The sequence below is a fragment of the Furipterus horrens genome, unplaced genomic scaffold, assembly GCF_987537825.1.
Source record: "Furipterus horrens unplaced genomic scaffold, mFurHor1.1.pri manual_scaffold_17, whole genome shotgun sequence".
NCBI lineage: Eukaryota > Metazoa > Chordata > Mammalia > Chiroptera > Furipteridae > Furipterus > Furipterus horrens.
In genome coordinates, this window is record NW_028327187.1 from 64986802 (window position 1) to 65008313 (window position 21512).

Genomic DNA, 21512 nt, shown 5'->3' on the forward strand with positions numbered 1-21512 from the left:
GGCTAATCACAGATTGAATAGATGAACAACTGAAGAAGACAGACAAAGGCAGTAGATCCCTGGAAGTCTCCAACAGGCTGCCTAGGGCCAGACTGGTACATGATCTGACTCCACCAGGGGCAGGCCCAGGAAGTGCAGATCATTCTAACAAGCACCAACAAACAATAGAAGTCACAAAAATGGGGAGACAGAGAAACAACCCCCCATTGAAAGAAAAGGTAGAATCCCCAGAAAGAGTGCTAAATGAATAGAGGAGAGCAAACTATCAGATATGGAATTCAAAACATGGATTACAGAGAAGCTCAATGAACTCAGTGGAAACTACAAATAACTCCAGGGAAACAACAAGGAACTCCAGAAAAACTACAAGGAACTTACTGAGCATGAAAATGAACATAGAAGCTATCAATAAGAGCCAGGAGGAAATGGAGAATACGATCTCTGAATTGAAGAAGGAATTAAAAGCAGGCTAGAGGAAGCAGAAGATCAAATCAGTGAGCTGGAGGACAATGTAGACAAAAACTCCCAGACAGTGCAACAAAATGAAAAAAGACTGAACAAGACTGAAGAGGTTCTAAGACAGCTGCAGGACAACATGAAACATAATAATATCCATATCATAGGAATTACAGAAGGAGAAGAAGAAGAGCAAGGAAGAGAAAACCTCTTTGAAAAAACTAATGACAGAAAACTTCCCTAACATGAGGAGAGAGTCATGCAACTCCTGGAAGCACAGAGGATCCCAATGAAGATGAACCAGAATAAGCTCACTTCAAGACACATCATAATTAAAACAGCAACATTCAAAGACAAAGAGAGAATCCTAAAAGCAGCAAGAGAGAAACAACTAATAACATACAAGGAAGCTCCAATAAGGCTATCATCAGATTTCTCAGCAGAAACACTACAAGCCAGAAGGGAATGGCAAAAAATATTCCAAGCAATGAAAAACAAAGACCTACAACCAAGAATACTCAACCCAGCAAAGCTCTCATTCAAAATGGAAGGTGAAATAAGGAGTTTCCAAGACAAAAAAAGGCTAAAAGAATACATCTCCACCGAACCAGCATTGCAAGAGATGCTAAAGGGTCTGCTTTAAGAAGATGAAGAAACAGAGAGACAGACAGAGAGGAACACGAGTACAAAGGGGGAAATGACAATGAATAAGTGCTTATTGATAATAATCTTAAATGTGAATGTGTTAAATACTCCAATCAAAAGACATAGGGTAGCTGAATCGATTACAAACCATGACCCTCATATATGCTGTGTAGAACAAAAGATCTACACAGACTCAAAGCTAAGAGATGGAAAAAAGTATTTCAAACAAATGGACATGAAAGAAAAAGCTGGGGTAGCAATACTTATATCAGACAAAACAGATTTTACACCAAAAGCCATAAAAAGAGACAAAGAAGGACATTTAATAATTCTCAAGGGAACAACCCATCAAGAAGATATAACCCTTATAAATACATACGCACCCAACTTAGGAGCACCCAAATATGTAAGGAAAATTTTAAAGGACTCCAAGAAAGAAATACACAGCAACACACTCATAGTAGGGGACTTTAACACCCCATTGTCAACAATGGACAGATCTTCAAAGCAAAGAAACACCAAGGATATACAGGCACTGAACAATACAATAAACCAAATGGACTTAACTGATATATATAGAACTATTCACCCCAAAGAAGCGAAATATACATACTTCTCAAGTGCACATGGGATATTTTCAAAGATAGACGACATGATGGGACAGAAAACAAGACTCAACAAATTCAAGAAAATTGAAATTATTTCAAGCATCTTCTCAGATCACAATGGCTTAAAATTGGAAATCAACCTCCAAAAAAAAAAAAAAAAAAAAAAAAAACTCAAAACATTCAAACTCATCAAGAATGAATAACATGCTATTAAATAATGAATGGGTTAAAAATGACATCAAGGAAGAAATCAAAAAGTTTCTGAAAACTAATGATAATGAACACACAAAAACCCAAAACCTATGGGATACAGCGAAAGCAGTCCTGAGAGGAAAGTTCATAGCAATACAGGCCTACCTAAAAAAGCTAGAAGAATCTCTAATAAAAAATTTAACCCTACAGCTACAAGAACTAGAGGAAAAACAACAAGCAAAGCCCAGATCAAGTAGAAGGAAGGAAATAATCATGATCAGAGCACAATTAAATGACATAGAGACTAAACTAACAATTCAAAAAATCAACATAAGAAGGAGCTGGTTTTTTGAAAAAATAAACAAAATTGACAAGCCTTTAACCAGGATCATCAAGAAAAAAAGAGAGAGCACCCAAATGAATAAATCAGAAATAAAAGAGGAGAAATCACAACCGATACCACAGAAATACAAAGGATTGTAATAAATTATTACGAACAACTGTATGGCAAGAAATTTGACAACCTAGAAGAAATGGACAAATTTCTGGAAACACATAGTCTTCCAAAAATGAATCAAGAAGAAGCAGAAAGCCTGAATAGACCAATAACAGCTAGTGAAATTGAAGCAGTAATCAAAAAACTCCCGGCACACAAAAGCCCTGGACCGAATGGCTTCACAGGTGATTTCTACAAAACATTTAGGACAGAACTAACTCCTATCCTCATCAGAATATTCCAAAAGATCCAAGAAGAGGGAAGACTCCCATATTCCTTCTATGAAGGCAGTATTACTCTAATTCCAAAACCAGATCGAGACAACAAAGAAAGAAAACTACAGGCCCATATAGCTGATGAACATAGATGCTAAAATCCTCAACAAAATATTGGCAAACTGCATTCAGCAACACACTGGAAAGATCATAGACCACGATCAAGATCATAGACCACGATGCAAGGATGGTTTAATATTCGCAAATCAATAAACATAATACACCACATAAACAAAATGAAAGACAAAAGCCACATGATCATATCAATAGATGCAGAAAAAGCATTTGATAAAGTACAACACCCATTTATGATGAAAACTCTAAGCAAAAAGGGAATAGAGGGAGCATACCTCAACATAATAAAGGACATATACGAGAAACCTGAAGCCAACATCACACTCAATGGGCAAAAACTGAGAGCATTCCCCTGAGGTCAGGAACAAGATAAGGAAGTCCAATCTCTCCACTCCTATTCAACATAGTCTTGGAAGTTCTAGTCACAGCAATGAGACAAGAAAGAAAAATAAAAGGCATCCAAATTGGAAAAGAGGAAGTAAAAATATCATTATTTGCAGATGATATGATAGTGTACATAGAAAACCCTATAAACTCCATAAAAAAATTACTAGACCTAATAAGTGAACTCGGCAAAATAGCAGGGTACAAAGTCAATATTCAGAAATTGAAGGCACTTCTGTACACCAACAATACAATCACAGAGATAGAAACTGAAAGAAAAATCCCATTTACCATAGCAACAAAAAATAAATAAAATATCTCATAATAAACTTAACCAAGGAGGTAACAGACCTGTACTCAGAAAACTACATAACACCGAAGAAAGAAATTAAGAAAGATACAAATAAATGGAAGCATATAATATGCTCATGGATAAGAAGAATCAACATCATTATAATGTCCATTCTACCCAAAGCAATTTATATATTCAATGCAATCCCTATTAAAATACCAATGATATTTTTCACAGACCTAGAACAAAGAGTTCAAAAATTTATATGAAACTAAAAACGAGCCGGAATAGCTATAGCAATTTTGAGGAAGAGAATACAGTAGGAGGAATCACAATACCTGATATCAAAGTATACTACAAGGCCACAGTAATCAAAACAGTCTGGTACTGGCATAAGTACAAACATATACATCAATGGAACAGAATAGAGAGCCCAGAAATAATTGCATCTATATGGTCAACTAATATTTCACAAAGGGGAAAGGAACATGAAATGGAGGGAAAAGAGCCTCTTCAACAAATTGTGTTGGAAGAACTGGACAGGGACATGCAAAAAAATGAAACTAGACCCCCAACTTACACCATACACCAGAATAAACTCAAAATGGATCAAATACTTAAATGTAAGCCGTGGCACCATAAAAGTTCTAGTTCAAAAAATAGGCAGGAAAATTTCAGATATCCCACGTAGCAACATTGTCACTAATATATCGCCTAAGGCAAGGGAAATAAAGGAAAGAATAAACAAATGGGACTACAACAAACTGAAGAGTTTCTTTTCAGCTAAAGAAAACATTAGCAAGATGAAAAGGAAATAAACCATATGGGAAAATGTATTTGCCAATGATATCTCAGACAAGGGATTGATCTCCAAAATATATAAAGAACTCATACGACTCAACACCAAGAAGACAGACAACCCAATTAAAAAATGGGCAAATGACCTGAACAAACACTTCTCCAAAGAAGACATACAGAGGGCCCATAGACGTATGAAAGTATGCTCAACATCACTAGCCATCAGAGAGATGCAAATAAAAACCAAATGAGATACCACCTCACACCAGTCAGAATGGCCATCATCAACTAATCAACAAACGACTTGTGCTGTAGAGGACGCGGAGTAATGGGAATCCTGGTGCATTGCTGGTGGGAATGCAGACTGGTGCAGCCGCTATGGAAAACAGTTTGGAATTTCCTCAAAAAATTAAAAATATACCTGCTTTTTGAACCAGCAATTCTATTGCTAGGATTATATCCAAAAAATCCTGAAACACCAATTCAAAAGAACCTATGCACACCTATGTTCATAGCAGCACCACTTACAAAAGCCAAGTGCTGTCAACAACCTAAGTGTCCATCTGTAGAGGAGTGCATCAAAAAACTGTGGTACATTTACAGAATGGAGTACCATGTAACAGAAAGAAAGAAGGAACTTCTACCATTTGCAACAACATGGATGGAACTAGAGAGAATTATGCTTAGCGAAATAAGCCAGGCAATGAAAAAAAATACCTTATGCTGTCACCTATTACAGGAAACTAATGAACAACACAAACAAATGAGCAAAATTGAACCAGAGGTATGTAAACAAGGAGTAGACTAACAGTAACAACGGGGTAGGTGGGAGGGAGAGAAGGGGAAAGAAGTGGAAGGGTCTAGTCAAAGCACATGTATAAATGACCCACGGACATGGACAACTGAGTGGGGACTAAATGTGAGAGAAGTAGGGTAAAGGGTGCAGGGAAGCAAGAGAGGGAAAAAATGTGGGACAACTGTAATGGAAAAACAAACAAACAATAATTTTAGTGGGGGAAAAATGAAAATATGAAGAATGGAAATGCCACTTCAGAGAATATTAGAACGAAAAGGATTTTCCTTCACATTGTATATTTTTCTCCCTATCTGATCCCTCCAGAGTGTGGCATTCTAAAGAAGTAAGTAACAACATAAGTTTCTTTGCATAAAACTAATAAGACCAATTATTAATAGAGGTTTTTTTTACCAAGACGTTGACTGGAATGTCATGCCTAAAGAGACATGCTTGGGCTCTGGTTGTTACCAAAAAGCCCTGAGGAACTGGGAATGACTTTCAAAGGTAATAAAAGCCCATGAGATAAAATGCCTGGTACCATGGTTGGTGGTGCGGTACACAGAAATCTCTCCAGGGAAGGAATGAAGGTTGTTTTCCTGAAAGATGGCTAGGAGAGACCTTAAGACACAATGGAAAACAAGAAGGACTTGGAAAAGACAGGTGTGTACAGGCAAGGCTGAATGCCAGGTATGTGGTTCTGCTTCCGTGCCCTGAAGGGCAGACTGAAGGTCACCCTAAATGTTCCTTGGGTAAGTTCCAGCAAACCAGAACTAAAGATCATAAGTGATCATTTTCTGCTCTTGTTGTGTTTATGCAAATGAACAGGATATATTAAAAATGAACTTAATGCAGTCCCTTTAATGACAAGGAGGGTAATCTTAGGGAGAAAAATCATGATTCAAGGAAAATCACTATGATCAATGGTAGACTATAAAGTAGTGCAGCTAACCGTCTTTAAAGTTTCTTTCCTTTTAAAATTTGTTTTCATTTGAAAGTTAAACTATGTCTGTGGTATTATCAAAGATGTTTAATTTACAGGCAAAATGAAGGTCAAATGCCTTGCAGCTGAATGTCTTTCCGATAAGAAAGTCCTACAGATTTAGAGACTTGTATGTTGGTTATGTTACATAAATTAACATGTGTTTTCTGTTTTCAAAGGGCATAAGCCTATGATCTCATTACCTGAGTTATTGTCTGTATGTATATGCCTCACTTAATCCTGTCTGCAGCGCTGCCTCCTAAGACTCAACGGTTTGGCTGAACTAAGTGGCTGGGTTGGTGAAAAATAGGGTCGTCTGTGGGCTTCACTTTAAAACTGGTTTCTCTTTTCTGTCCTAATGGCTTGGAAAGAAAGAGCCTAGAGGTCTGATAGGGGGGAAACCTAAACTTTTCCCTCAGCCCAAACTAAGTATAATGGGCAAAAGGGTTTTTGGACAGGTGAGATGTACCTGGCACACCTTCCTCCAAAGAAGTCCTTCATTTCCCTAATGTGGGACATTGAAAAATTAGTACCTGTCTTTTGTCATCTAGTAGTTATAGATTGAATGATGTCTTTTAACCCTGTTGCTAAATCTGTTGCCTCCAGAACACAATAAGGATGCCAGCCTGTTAAATCAAGCATGCTGTTGTCTGGGGACAGCCAACCGACCTGGAGTCTGCACGATCTTTACCCATGTGGGAAGGCCACCCTCCTCTCCACACCCCCACTCTTATTAGGGATTTCTGGACCCAAGGGTAGGTAGGACGAGGACCATGTCCATCTTGAAGCAGGTAGAAGAGCTCGAGACCTTTGCCCATTATCCTTTATAAGATTATAAAGGGTCTTATATCTGAGAGGGAGAGACTGTTATTTTTTGTTTTTAAAATAATTAATTATTTATTTATTAAAAAGAAGAAGAAGAAGAAGAATATATGAAAGGGTGAGGCAGGAGAGCTTGTATGTACAACCCATGGGCATGGACTTGAGGGGGAATTGTTGGGGAGAGGGGGGTGCTGGGCGTAGGGGAGCAAGGGAAAAGAAATTGGAATTATTGTAACAATATAATCAATAAAATATACTTTAAAAAAAAGAAATTCCAGAAGAAAAAGTAGAAGAGCAAGAGATAGAAAACCTGTTTGAAAAACTAATGACAGAAAACTTCCCTAACATGAGGAGAAAAAGTCATGCAAGTCCAGGAAGCACAGAGGGTCTCAATGAAGAGGAACCCCAACAGGCCCATTTCAAGACACATCATAATTAAAATAGCAACATTCAAAGACAAAGAGAGAATCCTAAAAGCAGCAAGAGAGAAACAACTAATAACATAAAAGGGAGCTCCAATAAGGCTATCATCAAATTTTTCAGCAGAAACACTACAAGCCAGAAGGAAATGGCAAAAAATATTTCAAGCAATGAAAAACGAAGGCCTACAACCAAGAATACTCTACCCAGCAAGGCTCTCTTTAAAAATGGAAGGTGAAATAAGGAGTTTCCAAGACAAAAGAAGGCTAAAAGAATACAGCTCCACCAACCCAGCATTGCAAGACATGCTAAAGGGTCTGCTTTAAGAAGATGAAGAAACAGAGAGAGAAAGAGAGGAACAAGAGTACAAAGGGGGAAAATGACATTGAATAAGTACTGAAAGAAAGAAGAAACTTCTACCATTTGCAACAACATAAATGGAACTAGAGAATTATGCTTAGCGAAATAAGCCAGGCAACAAAATAAAAATAATTTATGCTATCATCTATTACAGGAAACTAATGAACAACACAAACAAATGAGCAAAATTGAACCAGAGGTATGTGAGCAAGAAATAAACTAACAGTAACAAAGGGGGAGATTGGAGGGAGAGAAGGGGATAAGAAGGGGAAGGGTCTAGTCAAAGACATGTATAAATGACCCATGGACATGGACAACTGGGTGGGGACTGAATGTGGGGGTGGGGACTGAATGTGGGAGAAGGGAGGGACAGGGTGCAGGGAAGCAAGAGGGAAAAAAAAGTGAGACGACTGTAATGGAAAAACAAAGAAAAATTTTAGTGGGGGAAAAATGAAAATATAAAGAATGGAAATGCAAGTTTAGTGAATATTAGAAGGACAAGGATTTTCCTTCACACTGTATATTTTTCTCCCTATCTGATCCCTCCAGAGTTTGGCATTCTAAACAAGTAAGTAATGACATAAGATTCTTTGCATAAAATTAATAAGACCAGTTGTTAATAGAGGTTTTTTTCACGAAGACTTTGACTGGAATGTCATGACTAAAGGAGACATGCTTGGGCTCTGGTTGTTAACAAAAAGCCCTGAAGAACTGGGATTGACTTTCAAAGGTAATAAAAGTCCATGAGATAAAAGGCCTGGTACCTTGGTTGGATGTGCGGTTAATGGCAATCTTCCCAGGGAAGGAATGAAGGTTGTTTTCCTGAAAGATGGTAGAAGAAACCTTAAGGCACAATGGAAAAGCAGAAGGACTTCGAAAAGCAGAAGGACTTGGAAAAGACAGGTGTGTACAGGCAAGGCTGAATGCCAGGTATGTGGTTCTGCTTCCGTGCCCTGAAGGGCAGACTGAAGGTCAACCTAAATGTTCCTTGCGTAAGTTCCAGCAAAGCAGAACTAAAGGTCATATGTGATCATTTTCTGCTCTTGTTGTGTTTATGCAAATGAACAGGATATATTAAAAATGGACTTAATGCTGTCCCTTTAATGACAAGGAGGGTAATCTTAGGGAGAAAAATCGTGATTCAAGGAAAATCACAATGATCAGTGGTAGACTATAAAGTAGTGCAGCTAACCGTCTTTAAAGTTTCTTTTCATTTAAAATATGTTTTCACTTGAAAGTTAAACTATGTCTGTGGTATCATCAAAGATATTTAATTTACAGGCAAGAAGAATGTCAAATGTCTTACACCTGGATGTCTTTCAAATAAGACCGTCTTACAGATTTAGAGACTTTTTTGTGGGTTATGTTACAGAAATTACCATGTGTTTCCTGTTTTCAAAGGGCATAAGCCTATGATCTCTTTACCTGAGTGATTGTCTGTATGTATAGGCCTCACTTAATCCTGTCTGCAGCGCTGCCTCCTGAGACTCAACGGTTTGGCTGAACTAAGTGGCTGGGTTGGTGAAGTATGGGGTGTTCTGTGGGCTTCACTTTAAAACTCGTTTCTCTTTTCTATCCTAATGGCTTGGACAGAAAGGGCCCAGAGTTCTGAGAGGGGGGAAAACCTAAAATATTTCCCTTGGCCCAAACTAAGTATAATGGGCAAAATGGTTTTGGACAGGTGAGATGTGCCTGGCACTCCTTCCTCCAAAGAAGCCATTTTTTTTTCCCTAATGTGAGACATTGAAAAATTAATACCTGCCTTTTTTCATCTAGTGGTTATGGATTGAATGATGTATTTTAACCCTATTGCCAAATCTGTTGCCCCCAGAATACAACGAGGATGGCAGCCTGTTAAACCAAGCATGCTATTGCCCGGGGACAGCCAACTGACCTGGAGTTTGCATGATCCTTCCCCATGTGGAAAGGCCACTCTCCCCTCAACACCCCTACGCTTATTAGGGATTTCTGGATCCAAGGGTAGGTAGGACAACGACCATGTTAGCTTGAAGCAGCTAGAGGAGCTTGAGACCTTCGCCCATTGTCCTTTAGAAGATTATAAAGGGTCTTAAGTCTGAGAGGGAGGGATTGTTATTTTTTATTGTTAAAATAATTAATCATTTATTTATTAAAAAAAGAGAAGAAGAATATTTGAAAGGGTGAAGCGGGAGAGCTTGCATATACGAACCATGGACATAGATTTCAGGATGGATTGCTGGGGTAGGGGGATGCTGGGTAGAGGGGAGCAGGGGGGAAAAGGTTGGAACTATTGTAACAATATAATCAAGGAAATATACTTAAAAAAAGAAATAGATGTTTTCCTTTCTATCTCTCTCAGATCAATAAAATTTTTTTGAAAGAAAGAAGGGTTGGTTGTAGAGTCATAATAGACCTTGCTCTGAAGCCCTGCTCTGCTACTATGCCACTTAGCAGTTATGTGACATTGGGAATCTCTCTAAGTCTCAGTTTCCTTATTCATAAAATGAGGATATTAATACTTATCTCATAGGATTGTTGTAGGATTCAATGAGATAAAATATGTAAAGTTCTTGGCAGATCCCCAGCATATGTTAAGTGCTTAACAAAGCATAAATATACCATTTACCCATTGATCTTGAGCAGCTATTTAAAGTGTTGGCCTCCCTTCTTTTATATCCATAAAATGATAATGACAGTGTGTACTTTACAGTGTGATGATGAAATACATGCAATTTTTGCACAGTGAATAAAAGGAAATGATATGTCTACATATGCATAAACTTAAATTTAAAAAATACATTCATCTAATAAATGACAAAAATGAAAATAGAACCTAGATCTTTTTTTATTAAAATCTAGATCTTCTACATTGAGTCCTCTGACAACCAACACAGCTAGATACTCCTAATTCTACTATTCAAGTACAGAAGAACATTTTCTCACAACTCCATTCAGAAGAGAGGAACCTTGAAATACCCATGAAAAATGAATTTCAAAAGGAAAATATGCAAGTTACCTGAATTAAGGCCTCACTCAACATGTTTTCATTGACCTCCAAAATAATGTTTTTTATATCTTCATATGGCATACGATATGATCCAAGGAAGATAGCTAAAATAAAAATAGGATTTAGTAAAAATTGAACAGCATCAAAATTTTATCATCCTAATAAATACCTGATTCCCATTTCATAGAATCAAATTTTTAAACTTATGTCACCAATATTAATTTACAGAGTTATGAACAAACAAAATACTTTCCTTTTGATGGACTACACAGTTCACCTAGGCAAAATAGCTCATTGTTAAAGGCTCTAATATGTACAGCTAACACATATTTGCATATACAAAATAAAACTCCTGCTAATAGCAGTATTAACTACATGTTTATGCATTTCAGATTGAGCTAATACAAAATGACCCATTAAAAGTTAGAGATTCAATTTCAAATTGGTCTTTTAATTCAATGCAGAATTCAGTGTAGAGACTGTCAGATACAACCAACACAGTACTTCTCAGGAATGACAAGAAATTAACCAAATACAAGAAAAGTATATCAATCTACTTTGTAGTTCTCATATACAGGAAAAACTGAAAGTGTCTGAATCATCACTGCTCTCTGCATTCCTGCTGACATTCATGTGGTATACTACTAGTTGTTTTATATGCTGAATCTTGATTTCCGTTGTCAACGTCTTCTTAATTCAATATATATACTGTCATATTGAAATAATTAATTAAATTATATCTAAAAAGCTTACACTTAACTCAGAATGTATTTTTTTCAAAAACACATTACAGTTTAACCTCCAAAAAACATACTTTTTGAAGAACATTTGCTTTGTTCTTATCATCAGAACAGGAATATATTCCAAATATTTTTTTTCCATGAAAATGCCCATATGACTTCACTGACACTTAAAATAAGAAATCCTTACTGTCTATACACATGATTACCTAGGCGTGAACACCAAATGAGATCTCCATAATCAAAAATAATAATGTTGACAGATATCAACTAGCAATTAAGAGCATCCTGTGTTTTGTAAAACTTACTGAACATCCACTTTATAAAGTGATATACACATTCACAGCAACTATTAAGAGACTTCTTTTATGAAAGCAATATTCCGACTGACAGGAGAATGATGAGTTGTTTATTTTTATCTGATTCCCTATAGCACATTCTTTAACATAATAAACTCCTATGGTAGCTCTTTGCATAATTAGAAATGCTTGATGTGTTGAAAATTTTCATGCATAGTGTTTTAGTATCCTCAGAATATAAACACAAGTCTACTCTGGTGACAAGAAAAAAATGTGAAGTCCAATACAGAGGGGAGAATTTATGAAGTAAAACTGAAGGCCTACTTATATGAAGATGGCTTTAACTGTCTACTGCTTAGCAAAAGTATGCTTATAGGCTGACTAATTTGTTAAAGGCTTTAAGGTTTAGTAACCAGTTTTAAAGTGCAGTGGTTAACAATTTAACTAGCTCACATCACAATTACTTAAAATGTAAAAGAATAGCAGGAAAGGATTTGTCTGATGTGACTAGTGAATACTCTAAAACTATTACTCCCAAGCCTCCGCAGAAGAAAAACAAATACCAATCTTTTCAACTCTGCCTTATGTCTCAATGAGTCCTCCAACAATGCCTAGTTATCAGTACTTTCTGAAGTTTTATTATTAATAAATTTAATCAAGCCTGAGGAAGGTTAAATTATGATGGCCTCCATTTTGACTGAATGACAAAAAGGCAAACCAAATCATGTCTACACAGAATTGTGTTCCTAGTAAATGCTAATAAATACACCTCTTCAAAGAAGTTACAACTTTGTTTAAATACATTCAACAAAACAACCACCCTCTAGGCAGGAAAATTCACATACACAGATTCTGGGCCATTTTGGGATCCAAAACTCTTAACTCTTTCACTCTCTTCTTTACAGGTTGGGTCTTCTTCTCTTCTAAAGCTTCTGCATTCTTTTGAACTGGAAGAAAAATTATGATTCATAAACAATAATGGCACTAATCCAAATGCAAGGCATAACACTAGTAAGGCATATTAACTATATTAATAAAGCTCATGCCAAAATCAATAAATGTGTTTATATATTTCATTAGTTCAGAGAAGAGGATAAACATAAAAATATAGACCTGTTTATAGAGGTTTCCCTACAAATTAAATATGAGCACTTAAGCAGAAAAGATAAGCCAAATAGAACCAAAAATCAATTGCTGCTTCTTAACTAATGTGCAAGATTAATTACTCCTTCACCAGGTACCTGCAAGCAGCACTGGAATTGAATGTAAAATCTCCCTCATTTAAACTAATTGAGGAAAAAGAGATGCATTTGTCCTAAATTATGTTAAAATTTAGGTATGTCTTTAATTTAGTGAAATTGTTTTAAAGTACCTAAGGCAACATTAACTGCAAAACAAGTTGCCATATAAAAATTCCTGCTGAGAGTGCTTTGAAGAATAGATATGAACTATTTGCAACTTGCACAACAGCAGCATCCATTTGCATACACATAATTAACAAACCTCAAAGACAGGGTCTTTTGAGTAAGTTTAGCTTTGTTTCTCTCACCATTTTTTTAGTACTATTTACTTTCTTAGAACAAAATATATATTTATGATGTATTCAGAAGGTAATCCTCTAATTCAGAAACAATTAAAATGCCCTGAAACTGAAGAGTGCCAGTGCCAAGGAATGGCTTTTGCCCCCCATTACCTCCATTATCCCCAAATAAGCAATCCCCAAAACCAAAGTGAAAAACAACCTGTACGGCAGGCTAATGTGAAAATGGAGCTTTATACCAAATCCCTAAACCCCTCCTGTACAGAAATTCTACAACTATTAAGGTACTTATGTATTACCAGTTTACCTCTTCTAATTAAAAAAAAGAAAAAGAAAAGGTTATAGATAATTAAACCATCAGAAAATATGAGTTAAGTAAAGCCAACTTTTTTATTTTCAGACAAGGGGAGTGATATATTCTTGCCCCCAAACTCATGCTCCTGAAGTTCATCAATAAATCATATGGCCATAATCCTGCTCTTTGTTTATTACTTTTAAAAACATAACTTCATTTTGAGGCAATTATTTTTAGTATTTTAATTTATCTGATCTTTGTTAAAGAGCTCACAAAGGAGTTACTGATTTTCATTAGAGGAAAATCAACACAACCACAATATCTTTTTGCTAAATTATGTGTTCAAAAATATCAGCACCTAGAAAACTTTCTAGACATGTTTTAAAAGGAATCAAAATATGGAAGCCCATTAAAACCAGCTTTGTTTTAATGGTTGCACAATACATGAAAATTAAATAAACTTACTTTAATATAAGATAAAAATTATCTGAATAACTAAACCCCTAACAGTTAGTTCTAAGATTTACCAGTATGACCAACCTAAAATGATGCAGTCTAAGCAGTCTCAATAGTCATTACACTTAAAAATCAGAATCTTGAGAGATGATAGTAGTTTGCCATGTGTACTCAACACAATAGAGTTAATGCTAGTACTGGAAGAAAAATGACTTAATGCATTTCTTTTAAAATCATTGCATATGTTCCTCAAAGGATCTAAGAGCACAGTGCTTTTCCTATGCAATAATTAGCATTTTAATTTATTTCATTTTTCAAGCCACCCCTAGCTTCAGACGACTCTATATAAAGAAATGGCAGTCCAGGAGTCATTCTCTTTATCAATAAAAAAATTAATTGAATCATACTGAAATTACTTCTAGAATCATTCAGTAATTTTAACTTAGTCCAAGTAATAATCAAGAAAGCTGTCCTAATCTCTCAATATGCCTTAAAACACACTATAGAAGACTGATTAACCAAGTATATATAGGATAAAAATGCTGTGGTATGAAGGCCATATTAAGATCATTAGGCAAACTCACAGACTTCTGATTAACCCAGACATACATAACACTCATTTTGCATGCCTTATTTTTGCATTTTTTCATTAAATAACACTTCAACCTCTATCATCTTTAATTGAATGAGTTATTTAAAATTAAGATTAGATGTCTTAAATACCTAGAGTTCACAGTTTTGTTTTTTGAATCCTAATATATTTTCCTTGTATTATGCATGCAATTTGGCTCTAACCTGGGTTCAATAAATGGTAAAAATTCCATGAGTGGGCACTGCTGTTCTGAGAATTAGTAGAGAAAAGCTAGTATAAAATAGTCCTTTCACTAGACAGGCTTTCAGAAACAATCATGTTTTTGCCATGATCAGTAGATATTGTCCAGTGGCTATTATTGCCTCTAGCTTTCTTGTCTTTAAAAGCATTTCCCAGCACTCATAACTACAGGATTAGATAAAAAGAGAATTTAAAAAGAGGTAATGATATATATATATATATATATATATATATATGTCGTCCGTCTCGAGAGACGATGGTGTAGCTTCTTAAGAGTCTATCTGCACCGCCGAGAATGGCTGTGCAGTCCGACTCGGGAGTGACACGGTATCTGTCTCCTCCCGTGTTGAATCGACATCTTGTGATGACGCTGGAGTGTCCTCTCCAGTGAAGCTGAAGCTACAGAGCCTGGGCAGGGTGATATGGAGGGTCTGCTGTTGCCCATGCAGCAGACCCCCCCTCTCTTCGCAGCTGAAGGATCCAAGGGAAAGACGGAGTCAATACAGCTTGGCTTCAGGTGCGCCGCAGGAGTTGCCGGTGTTGACTACAACGTCAAACTGCCTTAGGGACTCCGGCTCCGGATTTTCTGTCGGGGTTTACTCCCTTAGCCTTTCCCCTGAAGAGGTATGCCGCAAGGCAGCGGAGGTTTTTTGGAGTCAGAGTTTTCCTTCTCTGTATATATATATATATATATAAATATATATATATTTATATATATATATATATATTTATATATATGATGTCCCTGGCTGGTTTGGCTCAGTGGATTGAGCGTCGGCCTGCAAGCTAAGTGTCGCTGGTTCGATCTTCCAGTCAGGGTACATCAGAGAAGGAAAACTCTGACTCCAAAAAACCTCCGCTGCCTTGCGGCATACCTCTTCAGGGGAAAGGCTAGGGGAGTAAACCCCGACAGAAAATCAGGAGCCGGAGTCCCTAAGGCGGTTTGACGTTGTAGTCAACACCGGCAACTCCTGCGGCGCACCTGAAGCCAAGCTGTATTGACTCCGTCTTTCCCTTGGATCCTTCAGCTGCGAAGAGAGGGGGGGTCTGCTGCATGGGCAACAGCAGACCCTCCATATCACCCTGCCCAGGCTCTGTAGCTTCAGCTTCACTGGAGAGGACACTCCAGCGTCATCACAAGATGTCGATTCAACACGGGAGGAGACAGATACCGTGTCACTCCCGAGTCGGACTGCACAGCCATTCTTGGTGGTGCAGATAGACTCTTAAGAAGCTACACCATCGTCTCTCGAGACGGACGGCTGCCGACGACGACGACGATATATATATATATATATATATAGAACTTATCTAAATGGTATTAAAGCCTTCATACATTACAATTTTTCTCCTTTCATAATGACTACAAAATACCACTTGTCCTCATAGGCTTTTATTCCATATATGTTTCTAATGCAAAAGTTAAATATTCTATAACTTGATTAAAATATGAACACTTACATAACTCCATTAAAACATGAATGGGCATTTCTTCAAAGAAGACATATAAATGGCCAACAATTATATGAAAATATGTTCAACATCACTAATCATCAGGAAAATGCAATTTCAAAATCACAATGAGATATCACCTCACATGTCTTTAGATGGCTATTATAAAAAAATGGGATAAGTATCGGTGAGGATGTGGAGTAATTGAAACCCCTGTACACTACTGGTTGGAATATAAAATGTGCATCCTCTTTGGGAAAAAGTATGATGATTCCACAAATAATTAAAAATAGAACTACCATATGATCCAGCAATCCCACATCAGGGTATATATCCAAAAGAACTGAAATCAGGATCTCAAAGAGATATTTACATTCTCATGTTCACTGCAGCATAATCACAATAGCCAAAATATGAGAACAACCTAAGTGCCCATTAAGGAATGAATGGATAACAAAAATGTGATGCACGCACATGCACACACATTATGGAATATTATTCAGACTTTAAAAAGTAACCCCACCATATGCAACAACATGGATGAACCCAGAGGACATTATGTTAAGCATAATAAGCAAATCACAGAAGGGTAAGTGCTGATATGAGTAATCTAAATACATTTTATATTACTTATATAAGCAACCTAAAATGTCAAACTCATAGAAAAAAGGAGTAAAACAGTGGTTGCCAGGGGTAGAAAGATAAGGGAAATAGGGAACCGCTGTTCAAGTGGAATAAAGTTTCAGTTATACAAGAAGAATAAGTTCTAGAGATCTGCAGTACAACATTGTGCCTATAGTAAACAATATTATACTGTGCACTTAAAAATTTGTTGAGTGTATAGCTCTTGTTAAATGTGCTTATAACAATAAAGTATAAATTAATTAAAAGCTGAAAATAAATTATACAGATCTATAATTATGTAAAATTGCTTGGATGAGACTGAAAAGATTTTAAGACTCAACACAAAAACTACCAGAACTGATTTTGTCATCAATGGCCCTATATGACTCAGGTTCAATCAACATGCGGACTCCAGTCAAATGTGACCTCTCCCTGTGCGTATGAAAACCCATACAGCCACTAGGACTGAATCCAATGGATTAAATTGAGTGCATAAATTGGCACTGCTAATAAACCAAACAATAATGAAACATAAAACACTGTCTGTAAGAAGACAATGATGTAATAATAAAGATATTTGTATTATTCTTAAAGATACGTTAACAGCAATATACTAATTATCTATGATAAAATGCCCATGAGTATTCTTATATTTCCTTCAATACATGGATTGTTACATACAATTGCATTATAAATTTATTCCTGTACAACTGAGGAATGCTCATCAACATAAACACAGTAAACATGGTTATATTCTTCCCCCAATCTAAGTTAGGCAATGTTCAAAAACCTCCTATTAATTTCTGCCATCCTAGTAAATACACAGAACATGTAAAATAATAAGTGTAATTTGTAGCAAATGTTAACATATTATAAATGAGTGACATCGAACGATTTACATGGTGATAACAAACCATAAATCACAATGAAATTTTATAACTATGTTAATTTATTTAAAAATTCTAGTGAGAAAGATTGGTCCCTAAAGTCAGCATCAATACTATTCACTCATTCACTGATTCATTCATTCATCTAGCAAATACCTGTTGATTACCTACACTATACGTTAGCCTTGCATGAGTATACAATGGTACACAAGACTTAAATGTCTACTCATACTCTTAAATTCAAGGTTATATGTAAACTACTAATTATGGAAGTATTTCCAAAAGATATCTAACATTTGTAGTTCTCTTGTCAATAACAATATAGCTTAATTGAATACATTCTTATCACTCAGCAAATTTCTTTTTATTATTTGAAGCCATAGTTTCACAGAGAATATTGTATCTCTGAATCAGCATCAGCTGATGAGTTACATCATATTATAAAGAATATGTGGGGAAGGAAAATTATGACACTTACTATTAAGTGTACTATGTAAAAAGCCAGGGTAAATAATGCTAATATTAGTGTCAAAAAGCACACTAGATAGCCTGTCCAAGAAACAAAGCAAAACACAAATCTGTCAAAATGAGGCAGACAACTATAGAAATCCTGGTGACACAGCTCACTAGGCAGCAGATGAAGAATCTGACAGATGAACAAATAAGAAACCTTTCAGAGGCTCAATTCAGAGCTATAGTCATCAGGTGGCTTACAGAATTAACAAAAGATTTGGAACAAGATGAGAAAGGATTGAAAGCCACTCATACTGAAAAGAATGAAAACACATACGAGACAAGTGGTAAGGAAATAAAATCCAGAGATCAAATCAACAAACCAGAATATAGGGAAGGAAGTCAACCAGTGCAGAAAGAGGAAAGAGAAAACAAGGAAAGTGAGGAGAGGACCAGAAACCTCTGGGACAGCTATAAGAGATTGAACATACGGATTATAGGATTGCCAGAGGGTGAAGAAGAAGAACCAGAAAATGAAAAATTATGTGAAAAAGTAATGAAGCAGAACTTCCTGAACTTGGGGAAGGAAATAGACTTATAAGTCCAGGAAGCACAGAGAGTTCCAGAAAAACTGGAACCAGGGAGAAACACTCCAAGACACATTTTAATCAAATTGTCAAAAATTAAAGATAGAGAGGCTCTTAAAAGCAGCAAGAGAAAAGAATCATGTACAAAGGGGTCCCAATTAGACTATCAGCTGACTTCTCAAGGGAGACCTGCAGGCAAGAAGGGACTGACAAGAAATATTCAAAGTAATGAAAATCGAAAACCTACAGCCACGAATACTCTATGCAGCGAAATTGTCATTCAGAATAGAAAGGCAGAGAAAGTGCTTCCAGGACAAAATAAAACTGAAAGAGTTCATTAGATCCAAACCACTATTATATGAGATGTTAAAGGGACTGGCTTAGAAAAAGGAGGATCAAAACTATGAACATTAAAATGAAAACTGCATCACAAGAACCAACAGAAGCTAGGGAATCAGAACAAAGGCAAACTAAATAGGCAACGAGAGTGGAAAAAGAACTATAGGTATGGGGAACATACTGGGGGGAAGTCAGCAGGGAGGGGTAAGGGGGAGAGGGAAGGAGATAGTACAAAAATTAAGAAGCGTAGTAGGAGGGAATGGAATAGACAGAAAGAGGTTGAGAAGAACTATATGCACAGCCAATGGACATAGACTAAAAGGGGGGAACAACTGGAGGGATGGGGGCCACCGGGCGGAGGGGAGAAGAGGGAAGGGAAATTGGGACAACTGTAACAGAAAAATCAATAAAACATATTTTGAAAAGAAGCACAGTAAAGTTTATGTAACTTCATGTACACATATATATATAATCAACAAGTTAGATGTCCAACTGTTGTTTTATTTATATCATATAAATATAGGAATTGTGATCTGCCAGCATAAATAACTATTTATTCATATGTACCCAATTCCAGAAGTGAGTCTAACTATAACCTATATTCTATTATTTTTGATGTACTAATTAAAATAGAATAGATGTTATTTTAACTTCAATTAATAAATCAATGTTAAACTGGTTGCAAGTATGACAACAGCAGGCAGGGAAAATCTACAATTTCTATGTGTGATAGCTACTACTGATTTTTTACAAATTTTATTAGTTTTCACTTTTTCAAAAATCATCTTTACCCTTGAATATCTGAAAATATCATAGAAGCAATTGAAAAATGGGAAAAAGATTATATATATATATCGTCGTCGGCAGCCGTCCGTCTCGAGAGACGATGGTGTAGCTTCTTAAGAGTCTATCTGCACCGCCGAGAATGGCTGTGCAGTCCGACTCGGGAGTGACACGGTATCTGTCTCCTCCCGTGTTGAATCGACATCTTGCGATGACGCTGGAGTGTCCTCTCCAGTGAAGCTGAAGCTACAGAGCCTGGGCAGGGTGATATGGAGGGTCTGCTGTTGCCCATGCAGCAGACCCCCCCTCTCTTCGCAGCTGAAGGGTCCAAGGGAAAGACGGAGTCAATACAGCTTGGCTTCAGGTGCGCCGCAGGAGTTGCCGGTGTTGACTACAACGTCAAACCACCTTAGGGACTCCGGCTCCGGATTTTCTGTCGGGGTTTACTCCCTTAGCCTTTCCCCTGAAGAGGTATGCCGCAAGGCAGCGGAGGTTTTTTTTTTTTGGAGTCAGAGTTTTCCTTCTCTGATGTGCCCTGACTGGAAGATCGAACCAGCGACACTTAGCTCGCAGGCCGACGCTCAATCCACTGAGCCAAACCAGCCAGGGTCATATATATATATGTATGTGTGTGTGTATGCATACACATGCACATACAAATACAAGTATGTGTATAACATGCATACATACATACATATATGCAACACACAAAAAAAGAAAGTGTAATAATAATAACTATAACAATAACAGTGGTAGTACTAGAAGTAGTAACCACAACTACAATAATCAGAACCACAGAACCACTACCAAATTCAACTATTATTAAGCATTTCTCAGTGCCTGGCACTAATTTAACTTGATATCATCTTATATAATAGGTGTTAGCATTCTTATTTTACAAAGGAGAAAACTAAAGAACAGGATAATTGGAGAAAAGATGGCGAAGGAGTGAGGGGAGGTTTTGCTTCCATGCTCCCAAGAACTGTCTGTAGTTTAGACTAATTGTGGACAGAGCACCTCAGTTAATATATGGATACCAGCAGGAGCTGAGCCCTGGCGCTGCTGGCAGTAGAGGAAACCATCTTGGAGAGACCTGTCTGGTGAGGATCTTGGAGGAGAAAGGGGCAAGATTTGAGCTCTGGCTGGCTTGGTTCCCCGAGCTATGGCTGGCAGTGTACAAATATTTTTAGTGACCCTGGGTTCCCCTTGAGAAGAGTCAGGGGTGAAGAGTGAGGCTCTTCCAGCAGGAGTGGGCCAGGTGGCATCTGGCTCTGAGAGGCAAGGAGCAGCATATTTTTTTCCATGAGAGTGAGTGAGTGAGTGAGTGTGTGTGTGTGTGTGTGTGTGTGTGTGTGTGTGTGTGTTGTTTTCTTTTTCTTTCTTTTGATTGTTTTTTGCTGACCAGGGAGGAAAGGCTAGGGGCGGGGAGATACTCTTGATGAATGCACGCACAGAAGTGCACTTGCCCACTCCTCACGTCCCGCCCATGGTAAGCGCCCCAGTCCACCTACCCAGGTCCATAACCAGCCTTCCCTGAGTCCCACCCCAGGGCTATGCGCAGTAGTTCCCACGGTCCACTCACCCCGGCATGCAAGTAGCCACCCCATGGCCTATGGGCCCTGGATCTGTGTGAGAGAGACC

At 37.2% G+C, this 21512-nt stretch overlaps 1 protein-coding gene across 2 annotated transcripts in view; it reads right to left on the bottom strand.

Moving 5' to 3' along the window:
• DIAPH2 (diaphanous related formin 2) overlaps nucleotides 1-21512 on the bottom strand; it is a 1048823-nt gene that overhangs the window by 604059 nt on the left and 423252 nt on the right. For both annotated transcript variants that reach the window (XM_090264504.1, XM_090264503.1), the window contains 2 exons: nucleotides 12469-12570; nucleotides 10594-10688 (listed from right to left, as the gene is read on the bottom strand). In XM_090264504.1, coding sequence (XP_090120630.1) covers nucleotides 10594-10688; nucleotides 12469-12570 — 197 coding nt within the window. The remainder of the gene's footprint in view (nucleotides 1-10593; nucleotides 10689-12468; nucleotides 12571-21512) is intronic.